Source organism: Benincasa hispida, chromosome 11 (assembly GCF_027475165.1).
Source record: "Benincasa hispida cultivar pf3 chromosome 11, pf3_genome.v1.1, whole genome shotgun sequence".
In the NCBI taxonomy this organism is placed as follows: domain Eukaryota; kingdom Viridiplantae; phylum Streptophyta; class Magnoliopsida; order Cucurbitales; family Cucurbitaceae; genus Benincasa; species Benincasa hispida.
The window spans coordinates 89,783,127-89,799,313 of NC_143488.1; the positions used below are offsets into that span (position 1 = coordinate 89,783,127).

Consider the following 16,187-nt stretch of genomic DNA (forward strand, 5'->3'; position numbering starts at 1 on the left):
CCGAGCGCATTAAGAGATTACGACCGCAAGGCTATGTGATCATTTGCACTCGTGAAAATCTGCTCAAGAAGGTGGCCGCATAGAGTCGACAGATCAAGGTGGACGCGTCTGGGTGAAAGCTTAATAAATCACGATGGGATAGAAAGCTGATGATGGTCGATTCCGAATTAAGTTGACAAGCCGTTAACGACATACTATAGCAATTACACTCAACTTTTTGGTGACCAGAGATTGCCAACATAACGGCTTGCCAGACTGCTAACAGATGGAGATTTTCTACCACAGATTAAACCCTGCATCACAAACAGCTGCCAATGTGACAGCAGCTGGAGGTCTGCTTGATAAAACATACGATGAGGCCAAGAATATCCTTGATTGCATTTCTAAAAATCAAGGAAGTGATTAAAGATTGAGAATCAAGGATAGTGACGCGAATTATGGGGCCATCGCATCCCTTCAGAGTCAAATGACTATGATGATGAACTTAATACAGGGAATTACAATCAATAGCCTAGCAACGCATAGTAGGCAAGTCAACGCAATCAACATGACGATCGAAAGTTGTGCTACTTGTGGTGAAGGACATCCAATGGAGGAATGCTTGCGAAACCCACAGTCAGTCTATTTTGCGAAGAATAATCCATTTTCCAACACGTACAACCCTTGCTGGAGAAACCACCTTAACTTCGAGTGGAAAAATCAACAGCAAAATTTTCAATCAGTGGCGCAAAAAGAAGGGCCACCCGGATTTTTCTCGCGAACCAACGATCAAACGCATAATCAAGCCAGCAGTTCGCAGGCGCCGCAATCTTCCACTTTGGAGAGTTTGTTGAAGCAATATATTGAAAAAAACAAAACAGTGCTTCAAAATCATGCGACGTCCATCCGCAACCCTAAAATTCGCCAGATCGCTGGCAAACTTAAGAACAGACCGCAAGAGGCCCTGTCGAGTTCAACAGAACTCCCACGCAACCCAGGGGGTACAGGAAAAGAGCAATGTCAAGTTGTGATGTTGCGGAGCAGAAAGACTATGGCAGGGTAGAAGAAAGAGCCTAGCCAATCTGCTCCAATTGCATTAGAACCAAAGATTACGTTGACTCAAGAAGAAACAGAAGAAAAAGAGACGAAAGAACCAGAAACTGCGTCCACCTCGAAGCCGAAAGAATAGGGGACCATGAGAATACAGCTGCCACCATTCCCCCAGCGACTTAAAAAGAAGAAAAATGATGAGGTACAATATCAACGCCTCATGGATATACTAAAACAGTTGCATATTAACATTCCATTCACTGAAGCAATTGAGTAGATGCCCGCATATGTGAAGTTTCTAAAGAACATGGTGACAAAGAAGAGAAGCACTGATAAGTTTGCAACGGTGGCTTTGACGCAAAGTTCAAAATCTATAATCCCATCGAAAATGCGCGACCCTGGGAGTTTCACTATACCTTTCTCTATTGGAGGGTTATACATCGGTCAAGTGATAACGGGCAGAAATGCACGTTATTACAGTGCAAAGTCATAAAATAATGCAGGGTTGCAATGATAAAAATATACAATATTACGTCCAAAAGCATTAAGTTCACAACATTGCGATCACATGCGTCCATCAGATTTAAACAGCTAATTTATGTATTTTTGTGCTGAAAATGTGTTGACACAAGGCGAAAATGCGACCCAAAGAAATTAATGTCCGAGCGCATTAAGAGATTACGTTGACGCAAGGCTATGCGATCATTTGCACTCGCGAATATCTGCTCAAGAAGGTTGCCGCATAGAGTCGGTGTATCATGGTGGGCGCATCTGGATGAAAAGCGTAATAAATCACAATGGGACAGAAAGCTGATGACGGTCAATTCTGAATTAAGTTGACAAGTCGTTAATGACCTACTGAAGAAAGTACACTCAACCTTTCGGTGACAAATATTCGGCGCACCAGACAGAGAATTAATGCCATCCCATCAGTGCAATCATAAGAGAGAAGAAGCCTTGCGCCCAAAAGCTCTATAAATACCGAAGGCTACCTTCAGTGAATGAGTTTGTTCAGTAAATAATTTTCCCTATAGATAGAAGTAGCATTGTTCATAGTTTTCCTTTACTTTGAAGGCGGAAGTGAGTGAATGGAGATTATACCGAGAGATTGTTCCGGTGAACTTGGAAAAGTGTCGGAAGCATCGAAAGATAGAGAGAGGGCCGACTCTTGGGGAAGCAAGAACATCTTTTGGGCAGAATAGAGATAACACAGTGTAAAAGCCTAGGGAAGCAAGGAATTGCTACCAAGCTCTCCACCCTTATTTTCCATTGTCATTTTGTACTCCGAACTTATTTATAAAAATGGAAATTGCGTCTTTATATCTGTTCACTCTCTGTACATTACGCATGAGTAGCTAAATCAATCGAATGGGTTGAGAAGCACTTAGCTAGAATAACTGTGGATCTTCATCCTATGTGATTATCTTGTATTATGTATGCGTCATTCATCCATTAGAGATACTCGAGAGGGTAGTCTAAGGATAGAATCTAGGCTTGGAAAAGTCGGATTAGAATCTAGGCTTGGGAGAGTCATATTAGAACGCATAATCAAGAGATAGAAGCTTAGGAATAAGCTCTATTTGCTATTCACAGATCGCATGCATCCTAGAGATAGGTTATGATTGTATGTGGTCACCTTGTCCTTGTGTGCATCTCGCATCATCGCATAGGCAAGAAGTAGAGAGTTAGGAATAAGCTCTATAGACACTATCGCATTCATCGATGCGTCCTAAAATTAAGAGCCATTGATAACTTGTAGAAATACAAGTTATTTATACTTTTTTGTTTAGATATTGCGGCCAAAAGGAAGAAAATTACGTCGATAGTATGGAAATTGGCTAAGAAACGTGAGAATTATAAATTTTCGTCAATGCACCCACTGACGCCATTGCGATGGTAGAAAAGAATGTTTCAAGTCTTTTTTGCAAGAAATCAAGTCACCGCATGCGTTCATGGTTCAAAGATAAAATGAACAATGCATCTACGTCGCATTGTGCCTGTCACTCAATAATGGAGAGACGATCAACGCAATGATGGCGCATACGACAATCGATCAAGAGCTTTGCGATCAACGCAATTTTCACCACATGCGGTAATAAAAAACAACACTGCATGCGGGCAAACGATCGAAGATGTAAAGAGCAACACAATTGCGGAGGATTATGACGCATGTATAGTTGATCGTTGTGCATTACTGACGGGAATGATTGCGTAACAGAAGGAATATTCACTTCACCATTTCAGAAACTGCCTTAACAATAAAATGGGGACCACAATGCAAAGAGTCAAAGCTTCGCCTATAAATAGCTTATGCAATTCCATTGAAGAAATATACTCGATACGGGATAATTGATACATTGTATATACCCGATACACGGAGACGTGAATATACTAATTTGAGAGAGAGACTGGTCTTAGCGATTGATCAGAGTAGATCCGGGAAGAATTAAGAGACAAGGCGGAGAGGTGAGTCTCCAGGCAAAGAATCCTTTCAATCCTTGCTGTTGAAGCTCTATACGAAGGTCACTTCTACCAGACAAGCAAGCCTGAGAGGGAAGCTCTTCTCTTCATCTATTCCACACGCTGGCAAGAAAAACCTCCGTCCAGATCGGTGTCAAGACGTTGACACTCCCCTGTATTTGTTTCTATTTCATTTTCATCACTTGTACTCACCTTCTTTACTCTATCATTCACACCATGTATCAGACGCTTAATCTTAGTATTAATTATTATGATCATTTCCATCATCATCTTTCTGTCTATTTTCGTTCATCCCTAATTCACTTTCTCCATGATGTTTTCTTAATTCCTTGGGTAATTAATAAGAATTAAGCAAGTAAATTAATCTGTGTTAAGAAAATAATTATGTTTAGCTAAAACATGCTAGATGACATCTTCACCTGTGAGAGTAGTAATGAAGATAACTTCCTGGGATTAGTTAGTTGAACGGTTTATAAAGAAGTTCTTCCCTCTGGCAGTCAACAGAAGACGATGAAAGGACGTGCTGAACTTTGAGCAAATGGACAACAAGACCCTTAACACCGCTTGGGTGCAAGACTGGTGAAGAATTGTCTGCATATCAGGATACCCGATTGCGTTCTGATGGAAACATTCTACAATAGTCTGAATAGATCAACGCAAGTTGTTGCTGATCCCTCTATGGCAGGATGTTTTATGAATAAATCATACACTGAAGCCAAGGTCGTCCTTGACCGGATCTCGCAGAATATGGATGACTGGGTTGATGATGGGTACGGAGGAAGAGGCTCTGAGAGAAGAAGAAATGATACTGCCATTGTGCCAGCGGAGACAATGACAACTTTGGCCGCACAGATGGCCGAGGTAACCTCTATCCTTCAGTCGATGGTGCTTAATCAAGGTGCCCTCTCCTAAGGATCAGTGTAACCCAATGTGCCGGCACAAGTGGCCACAATCACTTGCGTCTAATATGGAGGGGGCCATGCGGTGGAAATGTGCCCATCAAGCCCTCAGCAAGCGTGCGCTATCCAGAATAATGCATACAGCAACACGTATAATCTTGGTTGGAGGAATCACTCTAACTTTAGTGGGCCATGCAACCATCAGAACAGGAACTCTGGGAATCGAGGAAACCCTCCACCTTTTCACTAAAACCAGAATCAAGGGCATCAGAGACAGTCGCAAAACCAATCATCATCTTCAAACACCTCTAGTAATTCATTGGAGTCCCTACTCAAGCAATACATCGAGAAAAATGATGCGATAATGCAGTCGCAGGCACTTCAATTAGAAATCTGGAGATTCAAGTAGTGTAATTGGCATCCGGGCTACGTAATAGAACACCTAGAACACTGCCAAGCAATTTCAAAGCCCCTGGATCTCACGGGAAGGATCAATGTCCTTGAAGACATTAGGCAGGCAAGCTTGTTCGCCTGCGGAGGTGTGGATTGCGTTCATCATGAAAAATTGTCTTCCGGTCCATATCTCTAAATCCTATGTTTACATGCTTTCCTAATTATTGTCTTTATTGCTTCATACACTTTGTCATTTATTGCTTCATTCAATTTGTTTTTACGCCTTTTGAAATTATTCCTCATTTAATTCCCTTGTGTTTATTTCCGTGTTCTCTTTAATTTCCTGACTTTTCTGTATTAAATGCGTTATTCTTGAATTTTGGTGAATGATTATGTAATAAGAAGAGAATTAATACCTCAAAGTCCTTGTGACTTGCGTTGATGAAAAAAAATAATAATAAAATAAAAAAATCAACATCCAATATGCATTGCGATGATGGGTGTATCTTGTACCAACAAGATACACTTTGCGTTCATCCAACTCAAATGCATTACGTTGAGGGTGTGTTGCGCTCATATGTATTCTTTGCCCATCCTTAGCGAAAATGCACTATGCTGAGGTAGTGTTGTGCCAGTAGAAATACCATGCGCCCGTCCTCGACAAATGTGTTGAGTTAAGGGGTGTGTTGCGAGGATACATAAGTTGTTGCTCGTCCTCTACAAAAATGCATTTACGTTGATGGATGCATTACGTTAATTCTTAACCTTGCGCCGATCCGAATAAAACACCAAAGAAAAAAAAATATTTTTGCAAATTGAGAAGTCCAATCGCTTAGGCTTCCAAGGACATGATGAATTCACAGTTGAAAGGACATACGTCTCTACAAATTCATAAATGTGAGGCGCGGGCGGCATGCTTTTTGAGTAACTCGAGGCCTGTCACCGTAGAATTCACATTTGGCCCAGCAAGGCCCAACTATAAATTCTGTCTCCTTCATCTTAGGTTGTTTACTTGAATCTCTTTGTAACCAGAAAACCCTAAATCATTTCTGCTTACCAGACTTACTCTCTTCCTAAAATCCTATGTATTTCCCAGCTTTCTTGCTCAGTTCATCCATGGCCGACCAATAATTTTCTTTACCGTCATCACCCTCGTCAACCCAAATCACTGCTCGAGAGGCGGCAATCCTTGCGGCAAGCCATCGTCTTGTCGCCCAACCAAAAACCATCCCTCGAGTCGTCGAAAAACCTCGACGAAAGCCTGTAACAGCCGTACCACTCCAGTTTAAAAGGGGACAGAGCTCATAGAGTACCCCACTCCCAACATTGTCCTCTGAAAGTGAAAAGAAGAGAAGGGACAATAAGGAGGTGTTTGGGAGTATACTCAGTAACATGGAGAAAGAAGGAGGACTGCTAGAAACTGGGGTTGTGAACCAGCCACTGCCTTCGGAGAAGGAGATGGAGGAAGCATCAAGGAGAAGCGTTCTGGCAATCTTGGATCCTAAGGAAACTGCTAACGCATAATCCTATGAGGGACCCATCAGGGTCACTTTGGAGGAAGCGATGGCAGAGAAGCAGCCTAAAGTGGCTGAAGAGAAAAAGAAGAAGAAGAAGATCAAAGAGAAGAGGGATGAAGGAGATGAGGAAGCCCATCTAATCAAGAAGAAGGAAAGGAGGATGGATGAGAAGAGGGAACGCAGGAGGGAGGAGAGGCGCCTGAAGAAGGAGGAAGAGAGGAGAAAGAGGGCTGAAAGCCCAGAATTGGATGGAGAATCCACCTCCTAAGGGGGGATAAGGGGGAGTCAGTGCAACTGAGAGAATCAGCACAACCCGAGGAGGAAACAACACAAGTAAGATTGGTTGCGACTGATGATGGAGAAGATAGAGACATCACCCCTTTAACGCGACGTCGCAAGGAGAATGCGCTGCAAGGATCAACAATTGACCCATCAATTTTGCAAGAGGCATTAGAAGAGAAGGAGAGGAGAAGAAAAGCGGAGGAAGAAAAGCGGGAGAAAATGTTGCGGGCACAGCAAATCATCGTAGAAGGTAATAGAATAAGAAAATTACAAGATGATGAGGTGCGCCGCAACAATGAGATATCGGCAGAAGAGGAAAGGAAAAGGCTCGAGGAAGAACAACGTATTTTGCTAGCCTCAGAGCAATTCGAAAGAGAACTTGAGAAAGAAATGAGAGAAAAGGAAGAAGAAGAGAGGAAGAAGAAGGAAGAGAAGGAGAAGAAACGTCGAGCAAACGTTCAGCGCATAAGAGAGAAGAAGGGAAAAGAAATTGCAGAGTGGGAGAAAGAAGAACAAAGCAAGGCAAGGGAAAGGAAAAAAAGCAAAAATTTCGCCTTGCGTTGAGCAAAGAGAAGGGCAAATCAGTTGTAGAAAGCAGTGAGTCTGCGTTGGCTAAGGAACGACCACCAAGGAAGAAAGAAAATGACGATATGATGATGGAGATGGGTTTCTTCCCTGCGCCAACACCACTATCGAACTTGATCACAAGCATTGTATTGGAGCATAGATAGGGAACATTTTATCAGTGCCCATTCATCGTCATTCTAAAGGTAGTTCGTGACTTCTACAATGGATGGCTCGATGGCACCAAAGATGTGGTGACCATGAAAGGGGAATTGGTGCCTTTCGGCGTAAAGGATCAATGAATTATATCAGATAAAGGACATCCCAGATGCGTCGGGTAATAAAATCATTGATGATCCTATAGAAGATCAGATGAAAGATGCGTTGAAGACATTTACGCAACCGGTCACTCAGTGGTCGGTTTCCTTAAAAGGCATAAGAACCCTAGCATCCAAGACATTGCTTCTAGAGGCGTGGCTTTGGGTATATTTAGTGAAATGGCGACTCTTCCAGACTTTTTATGACAAAACAATTTCAAAGGATAGAGTCATGGCCACATACTGCATCACACGTGGCATTCCAATAAACGTGGGCCAGTTGATCGCAAGACAAATTCGAGGTTTTGTGGGGCACATAAGAGGGCAATATTTCTTTCCTTAGACAGTCTCAAGCCTATGCCTCTCACTAAGTGTGGGTATTGATGAGGAACAAATGTCGGAAGTACATGGTCTCATCAACATCAAAATTTTGAGAATGCTTCTCCAAGATTTCCCACATTGCCCCGAACTTCCACCAAAAAGGCCCATGATCGACTTAAATGCGCCGTAGCAGCCAAAGCCAGAGAAATAACACAAGGATGACAAAGGAAAGGAAAAATTCCAAGAAGCATCAACGCAAGATCAAGAAACCTTGGACCCTTTACCTTTGATAATTTACCCTCCAAGCCCTCCTGCAGAACCTTCTCCCTTATTTCCCGAACATTTCACTAACCTTCTCCTTGCCCCTGACTCTCCAACCGCATATCCAGTAGCTTCATCCTCACTTTCATCATCACCGCAACTTTCCCTTCGATTGCCGAATGTTGATGACCCACGCGATTTGGGTGAAGGCACTTCTGCCCAACCCCAAAACGATGATGGCGAAACATCGAAGTCATAACCCACCATCGCCTCCTTAGCTGCTGAACTAGCAGATATGCGGTCCCTTCTCTCTCAGCAACAGGACTTTTTCTACCAGAGAATAAATGAGGTAAACAAGCGAGTAGAAGACTTGCAATGCAATGCTACTATGACAAGGCACGTGATGATCAATATTCAATGCAACATCTATACGATCCACCTGAACCAAAGGCAAGTAGCGGAGCGCAACCATGAATATTTCAACTTCTTGATAGCCTATCTTCATGGTCCCATGGTGCCTCCGCATTTACAGTAGTGTTTGAATTTCAAAGAAGCTCCTTGCTTACCTTATCAGAATCCTCCACCGAAACCTCCTCCTCAATAACTTTACAATTTTTTTATTGCGATCATTCTTTTATTTTAACTTCGTTCATTGTTTTTCTTTGTGTAGAAGCTAATTCTTTGATTCTTTGTACATGATACAAATTTTGTATTGCATTATTTGTATTTCTTTGTATACTTAATTAATTTTTAATACAACTGAGTAGCAATTCTTTCCCTATGCCTTAGCCTCTTCTTTATCATCCTTTGTCATTAATTGTGATATTCTTGATCTTTTATTTTGCGTTATTCATTGCGCTGCCATGATGACTAATATGCATACACTTAGTAACATTTCCCATACTTTGTATTTTCTAACTAACACTTAGTTGATTCGTGGCTATAGCACTATTTTACCTTTTATCCTTCAAAATTCTGCTCACTCTTTCTTTTCAAAATTTTGTCTAGGTGTTTGTCTATTCTGTCCAAACAACGCAATGAGAACCTTGCTATCACACCCCCTCTCAAACTACCTGCTAGCTTAGTCAGGGAGAAGGCGTGAAGCCAATAGACATCGTCCTTCTCTAATGATACCTGTTGACCCTGCTGAATCGTTAAACCTGATAAACATACTAACCTTAGATATAAAATGCTTTACATGTAACACAACACAGCGGAACCCCTGAAAACCTTTAGACACACATGAAGTGCAGTCCTGACATAACTCGGTTTGGAAAATAACCTGATAGACATATCACAAACAAAAACATATCCAACTGGGGTTTACACAACCACGACATCTAGTGCTTACACAACCATAAACTATCCAGTTCTTACAAAGACATTTACAATACAAACAGACACAATGTACAACTCCACCTACGCATGGAGCTTGATTTGAAAGCTTTTAGCAGAAAACAGACTTTGGAAGTTATCAGGCACTGGGAGCTCGATCTCTACCTAAAAAGTGGGAAAACATTTTGAAAGGGTGAGCTACGAAGCCCAGTGGGTGACTAAATTTAAAACTGTAAATCCACAAATCAGAACATTTGATAAACCTTTAAACGTATGAATCTGTTCAATCAAAGCATTAAACATAAACGTGTAATGCTAAAAGCTTTCTCAAATATTCCACAAGTATGTCATTAAAATCTAGCAAGGCATATCAAGTATATAAAACATTTTAATTAACATGACAAATCAACATTATGTAGGGCATGCCCAGTACAACCAATGTTTACTAGCTCTACAATGTAGTGGGGCTTGCCCAGCACTCCCATTGTCTTTATCGAAGTGGGGCCCGCCCAGCACTCACGACAGCATCGTTATCACAAAGTACACTCAACATCAACAACAGAACATAACCTGTGTCCACACGGTACCATATAACCTCGGGCTCAATATCTCAGTCATGTAGTCAATAAAAGTCTCAGAAAACCACATGAAAATACCTAAACATGCCTCCTTATCTTTATCTTTCGTAAAACTCAAGTTTACTCAACTTGCTCGTGAAAAACTGAAAATCTTTTAACAGTACTCGCTAATACATACTTTACTTTAAATGATACAGTTTCAAGTACTTTCCAGGAATTCAATAATCACGTGCACGTATATAAACTTCATTAGAAAATCTAAGCTCAAAACTTATGCTTGAAACCATTCATAGAAATCATGTATCATCCATAAGTTCATATTCAAGCATGTAAATCATTTAAGCATAAATTACAGTTTAGAAATCATTTTTGAAATTCGTTTTGTCATTCACAGTCTTGGCTAGTTCCTTGGTCTGTCGAGTTGGCCTATTTCCTCTTCGCCTGTCAAACAAACCAAAACCGAGCATCAGAACTATAAATCGTCTTGTCATTCCATGCTCACAAATTCTAAATTCTAGAAATAAAATCATACTTCACACTTTTTTTCCAGATTTTCCAGATTTAATATCCTAACTTCACTCATAACTTTCTCAATACTTGACCAAAATTAATGTACTATACATCAAACTCTTCAGTTTTGAACCCTCTACAACTTACCTAAAGGAATCAAAATGAGACTCCCAACGGATTTGTCCAGAAATCCACCGAACATAGCAAATACAGATTCGTGCTTCTCTGCTACCCTCTACATTTCTTCTGAAATTTAACCTACTTCTATTACTTTTTGGCTCACAAATTCTTCATGTAATTATAGTAAATTGAATAAGCTTTCCAACCATACCTAATTGAGCTTCTAATTCAACTTGTACACCCCAGAACGTTCGAAAACCAGAGAAAACCATAGATCCTTCTGATTTGCACGAAAATTCTGTGCTCTGTCTTCCTTTTCAAAAACCATTAACTTAACATTAGATTTAGCTTAAGCTTTCTTCATGAATTTGTTAAAAAATGGATTAAATTTCAAGGAAGTCAGACTTCACCTCTTAGTTCTTTTTGTGTAGCTCAAACTGACTTAAAAACCAGAGATAGGCAGGTTGAACCCAGATTCTTCCTTGGTTGCACTTGCATGAACTTTTTCCTCCCTTCTTCAACCTCCAACCTGCAGCAAGCTTCTTCTTCCTTTTCCTTCACTCTCTCTCTCGAAATGCTCTGAAAATCTGATGGGAAATGATGGAGAAATGGGCTGAAATGAGTTAGGCAGTGGTGGGTTCTCATTTTAAACCATTAAGCACCGAATGGGTTCCTATTTCCTTTCATTTTCCAATTTTTTTCCCCTTTATTTCCTTTCTTTTCTTTTCTTTATTAATAAATTCCAAAATTATCAAAGACAACCTCAACCAAAAGCTTTGCCATTTTCCTTCAACAATGGAACAACAATAACTTAAATCCAACATCCTACAATATGTGACAAGAGCAAATAATCTAAGGAAAGTCTCGCGTTTACAACTTACCTCCGCCTTATGAAATGTCGTCCTCGAAATTTAAAAGTCCTTAGGTGAAGAGTGACGGGTAACTCCTCCTCATCTGGTCTTCTAACTCCCAGGTTGCCTCCTCTACTCCGTGATGTCTCCAAAGGACCTTCACGAGTGGGATCGTTTTGTTCCTCAAAACTTGCTCCTTTCTGTCGAGGATCTGAACCGCTTCCTCTTTATAACTCAAGTCTTTTTTCAGCTCAACCGGTTCTGCTTGTAACACATGTGACGGATCTGGAATATATTTTCTCAACATGGACACATGGAAAACATCATGTATTCGAGCAAGTTCTGTTGCCAACTCAAGTCTATAGGCTGCTAGTCCAACTCGTTCTGTTATCTGATAAGGACCAATATATCTAGGACTCAGCTTACCTTTCCTCCTAAGCGAAGAACACCTCTCCATGGAGATAACTTTAAGAAAAATTGATCTCCAACCTGGAATTCTAAGTCTCTTCGTCGCTTATCTGCATAGCTCTTCTGTCGATCTTGAGCTAACTTCAGGTTCTCTCTAATCGACTTAATATTGTCTGACGTAACTTGTACTAACTCAGGACCAACTAGCTTTTGCTCTCCCACTTCGTTCTAGCATACAAGAGTTCTGCATGGTCTGCCATACAAAGCCTCAAATGGTGACATGCTGATACTAGATTGATAGCTGTTATTATAAGCAAACTCCATAAGTGATAAGTGGATATCCCAACTTCCCTTAAACTGAAGGACACATGCTCTCAACATGTCTTCTAAGGTCTGGATGGTCCTCTCTGACTAACCATCTGTCTGGGGATGAAACGTTGTACTGAACTTCAACTTTGTTCCCATTGCTTTCTACACACTAGGCTAAAATTTAGAAGTAAACCTCGGATCCCTATATGAAACTATGGACACTGGCACTCCATGCTGACTCACAATCCTGTCGACGTATAGCTTAGCTAGCTGATCTAGTGTAGATGTCGCTTTAATCGATATAAACTACGCTATCTTGGTGAGCCTGTCAACTATTACCCATATACCATCATGTCTGATGAAACACGAGACATACGCAGTGGAATTAGGATCTACTTACACTCTAATTGCTCTTAAATTAAAGGAAATAAGCATGCATCATGAAGGGAAAAATCAGTGAATTAAAAGTGTAGGATACTACCTTTGAAGCTCCCGAAAACCGCTTTTCCTCGTTGAATCTCGATTCGAACTCTTTCGGACCACCACTAAAGTTGACCTACTATCCTCTGGACTCAAAACCGAGTTGTGGGACCCAGTGGATGAAGAAAACCGAGAGAGAGAAAAGAGATGGAAAATAAGATGGAATTTGGGTAGGTTTGGGTTTTACTCTTTTTTCTCAAAGTTGTGACTTTTCCAGCCCAAATATGAAAACCAATTTTTAAAATTGCAAAAAACTCTTTTCATTCAAAATAAAAGCCCAATTTGTAGAAAAAACCCATGCAACAATTGCATGAACCAAATGCATAAAAACCCAATACCTATATTCCACTATCTTAGTGGGCTTAATGTTTCTACTATAAGCCAACACCTAGCCCACTATTTTTTTTAGTGGAATTATCCGACAAAAGTTTGGATTTTCCCACTAACTATAGTCAAAGGGCAAAATAGTCATTTGGTCAAAGTCAAACTTTGACCACAAAGTCAACATTTTGACTTTTTATGATTTTCCCGTGTTGACTAATTTTGACCTCCCGAGCATGAATCTGCATTCATTTTCTCGAAATTCAAATTAAATTTGAATATAAGGTCAGTCAAAGTTTGACTTTTCAAAGTCAAAAAGTCAACTCTTTGACTTTTTATATCTTTGACCATTTCCATCATTTCCGAGCTTCCGAATATGAACATTTTCATATTCTTGATATTTAAATCACATTTAAATATTAAAGCTGTATCTCAAAGCTAAAAAACCCGACCACTATATCACATATACTTGTCGGTTTCTCTCTCTCTACATAATTAGAACAATTCGAATTATTCTATCATACTGTTCTAAGTTTATTCCATATGAGCTAGTAGGGGAACCTAATGGACCTATAGATCATGGGCTCCAACGATCTCAGATTAGCTTGCTAAACTCTTTAGACAGAGCTAATCAACAATCGTTAACTAACGGATCATTCCACTAAAGTCCCGTAGTTGCACTCCCCTCACTATAGATATATTTGTGTCCATTTGATATAACCATGATTAGTAAGTTAATCCTTCACAGGTTGTTCGTAATCTCGGCTGGGTCATAAAAACCGTTTTACCCCCAAGACCACATCTTGTTCCTTAAGTTTCACTGATCCTCTAATGAACAATTGGTTTAAGGTCCAACCTATAAACCAAATCCCTCTCGGGCCAAAGAGAGGGTGGTGCCCCTTGTTCAAGACCTGGATTCAGTACTAAAGGGAACAACCTATCTACTATCCCTATAACGGGTAGGAGTGAATTTCGTCTTGCACCTTATGTTCCCAGCTATCCACCTGATCTTACCCCTTAAATGGGAGGCTTACTGAGCCAGCGATATTGAGCTGCCCTCACCTATGCAGATATAAGGATAATTCTGAGTGAACAGAAGTTCATAATTAACTCAGGATTAAGATTAAGTTACCTAGGTCATCAATTAACGAAATAATCAGTTTTATACATAAAACGGTATTTAGAACGTAAAAAGTGACTATTTCATGGTTCAATCTTATGTAAACTCTTTACATAGGATGCCCTCACTCACATATCTCTATATGAACGATTCAGGATCACATTGTTTATACTTACTACAAGGTGGGCCACATCCATAGTGTCCCCAGAATAAGGCGCCCAACCTTATTCATATACTATAGATCATTTGGATATATATTTGAACTTGATCCACCTTTATGTCACTACATAAAGTTCAAACTACATTAAATAGCTTCAGGACCTTAGTTTATTGGATTCAAGATTACAATTTCAATAACAAATTTATCGAGAAAAAAATAGAATATATTTATTAATTTACAAACTACGAGTTTTAGGACATAAAATCCAACAATGTCCACTAGTAGTACGAGGTAATCCAAATAGAAAATCCATGGTAATATGCTCCCACTTCCACTTCGGCACTCGCAGTGGATTAAGGAGTCCTCCTGGCCTTTGTCTCCCTGGTTTAACCTGTTGGCAGATCAAAAATTTATCAACATATTTGGCCATCTCTCGCTTCATACCAGGTCACCAATAAGTTTTCTTCAAAGTTCCGTACATCTTGGTGCTTCTTAGATGCATAGCGTAAGCTGAACTGTGAGCTTTCTCTAGTATAGCACCCTTAAGCTCACTAATACTTGGAATGCATAGTCTTCTCTGCTTAACTATGGCTCCGTCTCCTCTTAACTCAAATTCTACCTCTGAGCCTTGCTTGGACTTTGCAAGCATCTTCTGTAAGTTACTATCCTCTGGCTGTCTTCTCACAATCTCTGCTACTAGAGAAGACCTAACCTGAAATTGAGCTAAAAGACTCCTTGAACTCTCTGCAGTCACTACCGCCCTGAAACCTCTTAACTCACTTAGCAAGGTTGCTCGAATACCACACAAAGAACTCTTCGGAAGTCTCAACTTTCTACTTAATGCATCTGCCACTACGTTAGTCTTACCCGGATGGTATTCAATGGTACAGTCATAGTCTTTAATCAGTTCTAGCCATCGCCTCTATCTCGGATTCAGATATTTCTGATCAAAGATATACTTCAGGCTCTTATGATCTTTGAAAATGTGGCACTTCTCACCGAATAAATAATGTCTCCAGATCTTCAGTGCTAAAAAAACTACTGCTAGCTCAAGATCATGGGTAGGGTGATTTAACTTATGCTTCTTCAACTGCCTTGAAGCATAAGTTATTACCTTTCTTTCCTGCATAAGCACGCAACCTAATCCTTGCCTCGAAGCGTCATAATAGATCACATACTCCTTCCCTATTACAGGAAGTGTCAGAATAGGTGTTGTCACTAATCTCTTCTTCAGCTCCTGGAAACTCTGTTCGCATTTATCCAACCACTCAAAATTAGCATTCTTTCTTGTCAAAGCTGTCAAGGGTAAGGCTAATCGTGAGAAATCCTCAACAAAACGTCTGTAGTATCTGGCCAGGCCTAGGAAACTACGTACCTCTGTTGCACTAACTGGTCTCTCCTAGTTGACAACAGCTTCCACTTTCTACGGATCAACACTAACTCCGTCCACTGAAACTACATGCCCTAAGAACACTACCTGTTTCAATTAGAACTCATATTTGCGGAACTTAGCGTACAACTGTTTATCACGTAGTGTCTGTAGAATAATCCTCAGATGTTCCTCATGGGCTTTCCTATAAATTGAGTAAACTAGTATGTCATTGATGAACACTATCACAAACTGATCTAAGTACTGATGGAAGATCCTGTTCATGAGGTCCATGAAAACGGCTGGCGCATTCGTTAAACCGAATGGCATCACTAAAAACTCATAGTGTCCATACCTCATCCTGAATGCTGTCTTAGGAATATCTACTTCTCTAACCTTTAACTGGTGGTATCCTGACCTCAAATAAATCTTAGAGAACATTGCTGCTCCCCTTAACTGGTCAAACAAGTCATCAATGCGTGGTAGAGGATACTTGTTACGTATCGTGACCTTGATTAACTGCCTATAATCAACGCATAATCTGAGGGTACCATCTTTCTTC

At 40.4% G+C, this 16,187-nt stretch overlaps 1 protein-coding gene across 1 annotated transcript; it reads right to left on the reverse strand.

Moving 5' to 3' along the window:
- Positions 1–10,830: 10,830 nt before the first annotated feature.
- On the reverse strand, positions 10,831–16,066 carry LOC150033026 (uncharacterized). Its single transcript, XM_090307106.1, has 7 exons — positions 15,981–16,066; positions 15,371–15,605; positions 14,736–15,178; positions 14,545–14,647; positions 11,885–12,094; positions 11,058–11,186; positions 10,831–10,920 (listed from the first exon to the last, which is right to left on the reverse strand). The coding sequence occupies exons 1-7, from the start codon at positions 16,064–16,066 to the stop codon at positions 10,831–10,833; spliced, it is 1,296 nt and encodes a 431-aa protein (XP_090163232.1).
- Between the last annotated feature and the right edge of the window lie 121 nt (positions 16,067–16,187).

Bases quoted from the DNA above. Each gene is read 5' to 3' on its own strand.
- LOC150033026 (XM_090307106.1), bottom strand. From the start codon at position 16,066: ATGTTCTCTAAGATTTATTTGAGGTCAGGATACCACCAGTTAAAGGTT. The intron at 15,606-15,980 runs GTATGGACACTA...AGGCCTGGCCAG, and splicing joins AAGACAGCATTCAGGATGAG to ATACTACAGACGTTTTGTTG. The intron at 15,179-15,370 runs GTAATAACTTAT...AATCCGAGATAG, and splicing joins TGCTTATGCAGGAAAGAAAG to AGGCGATGGCTAGAACTGAT.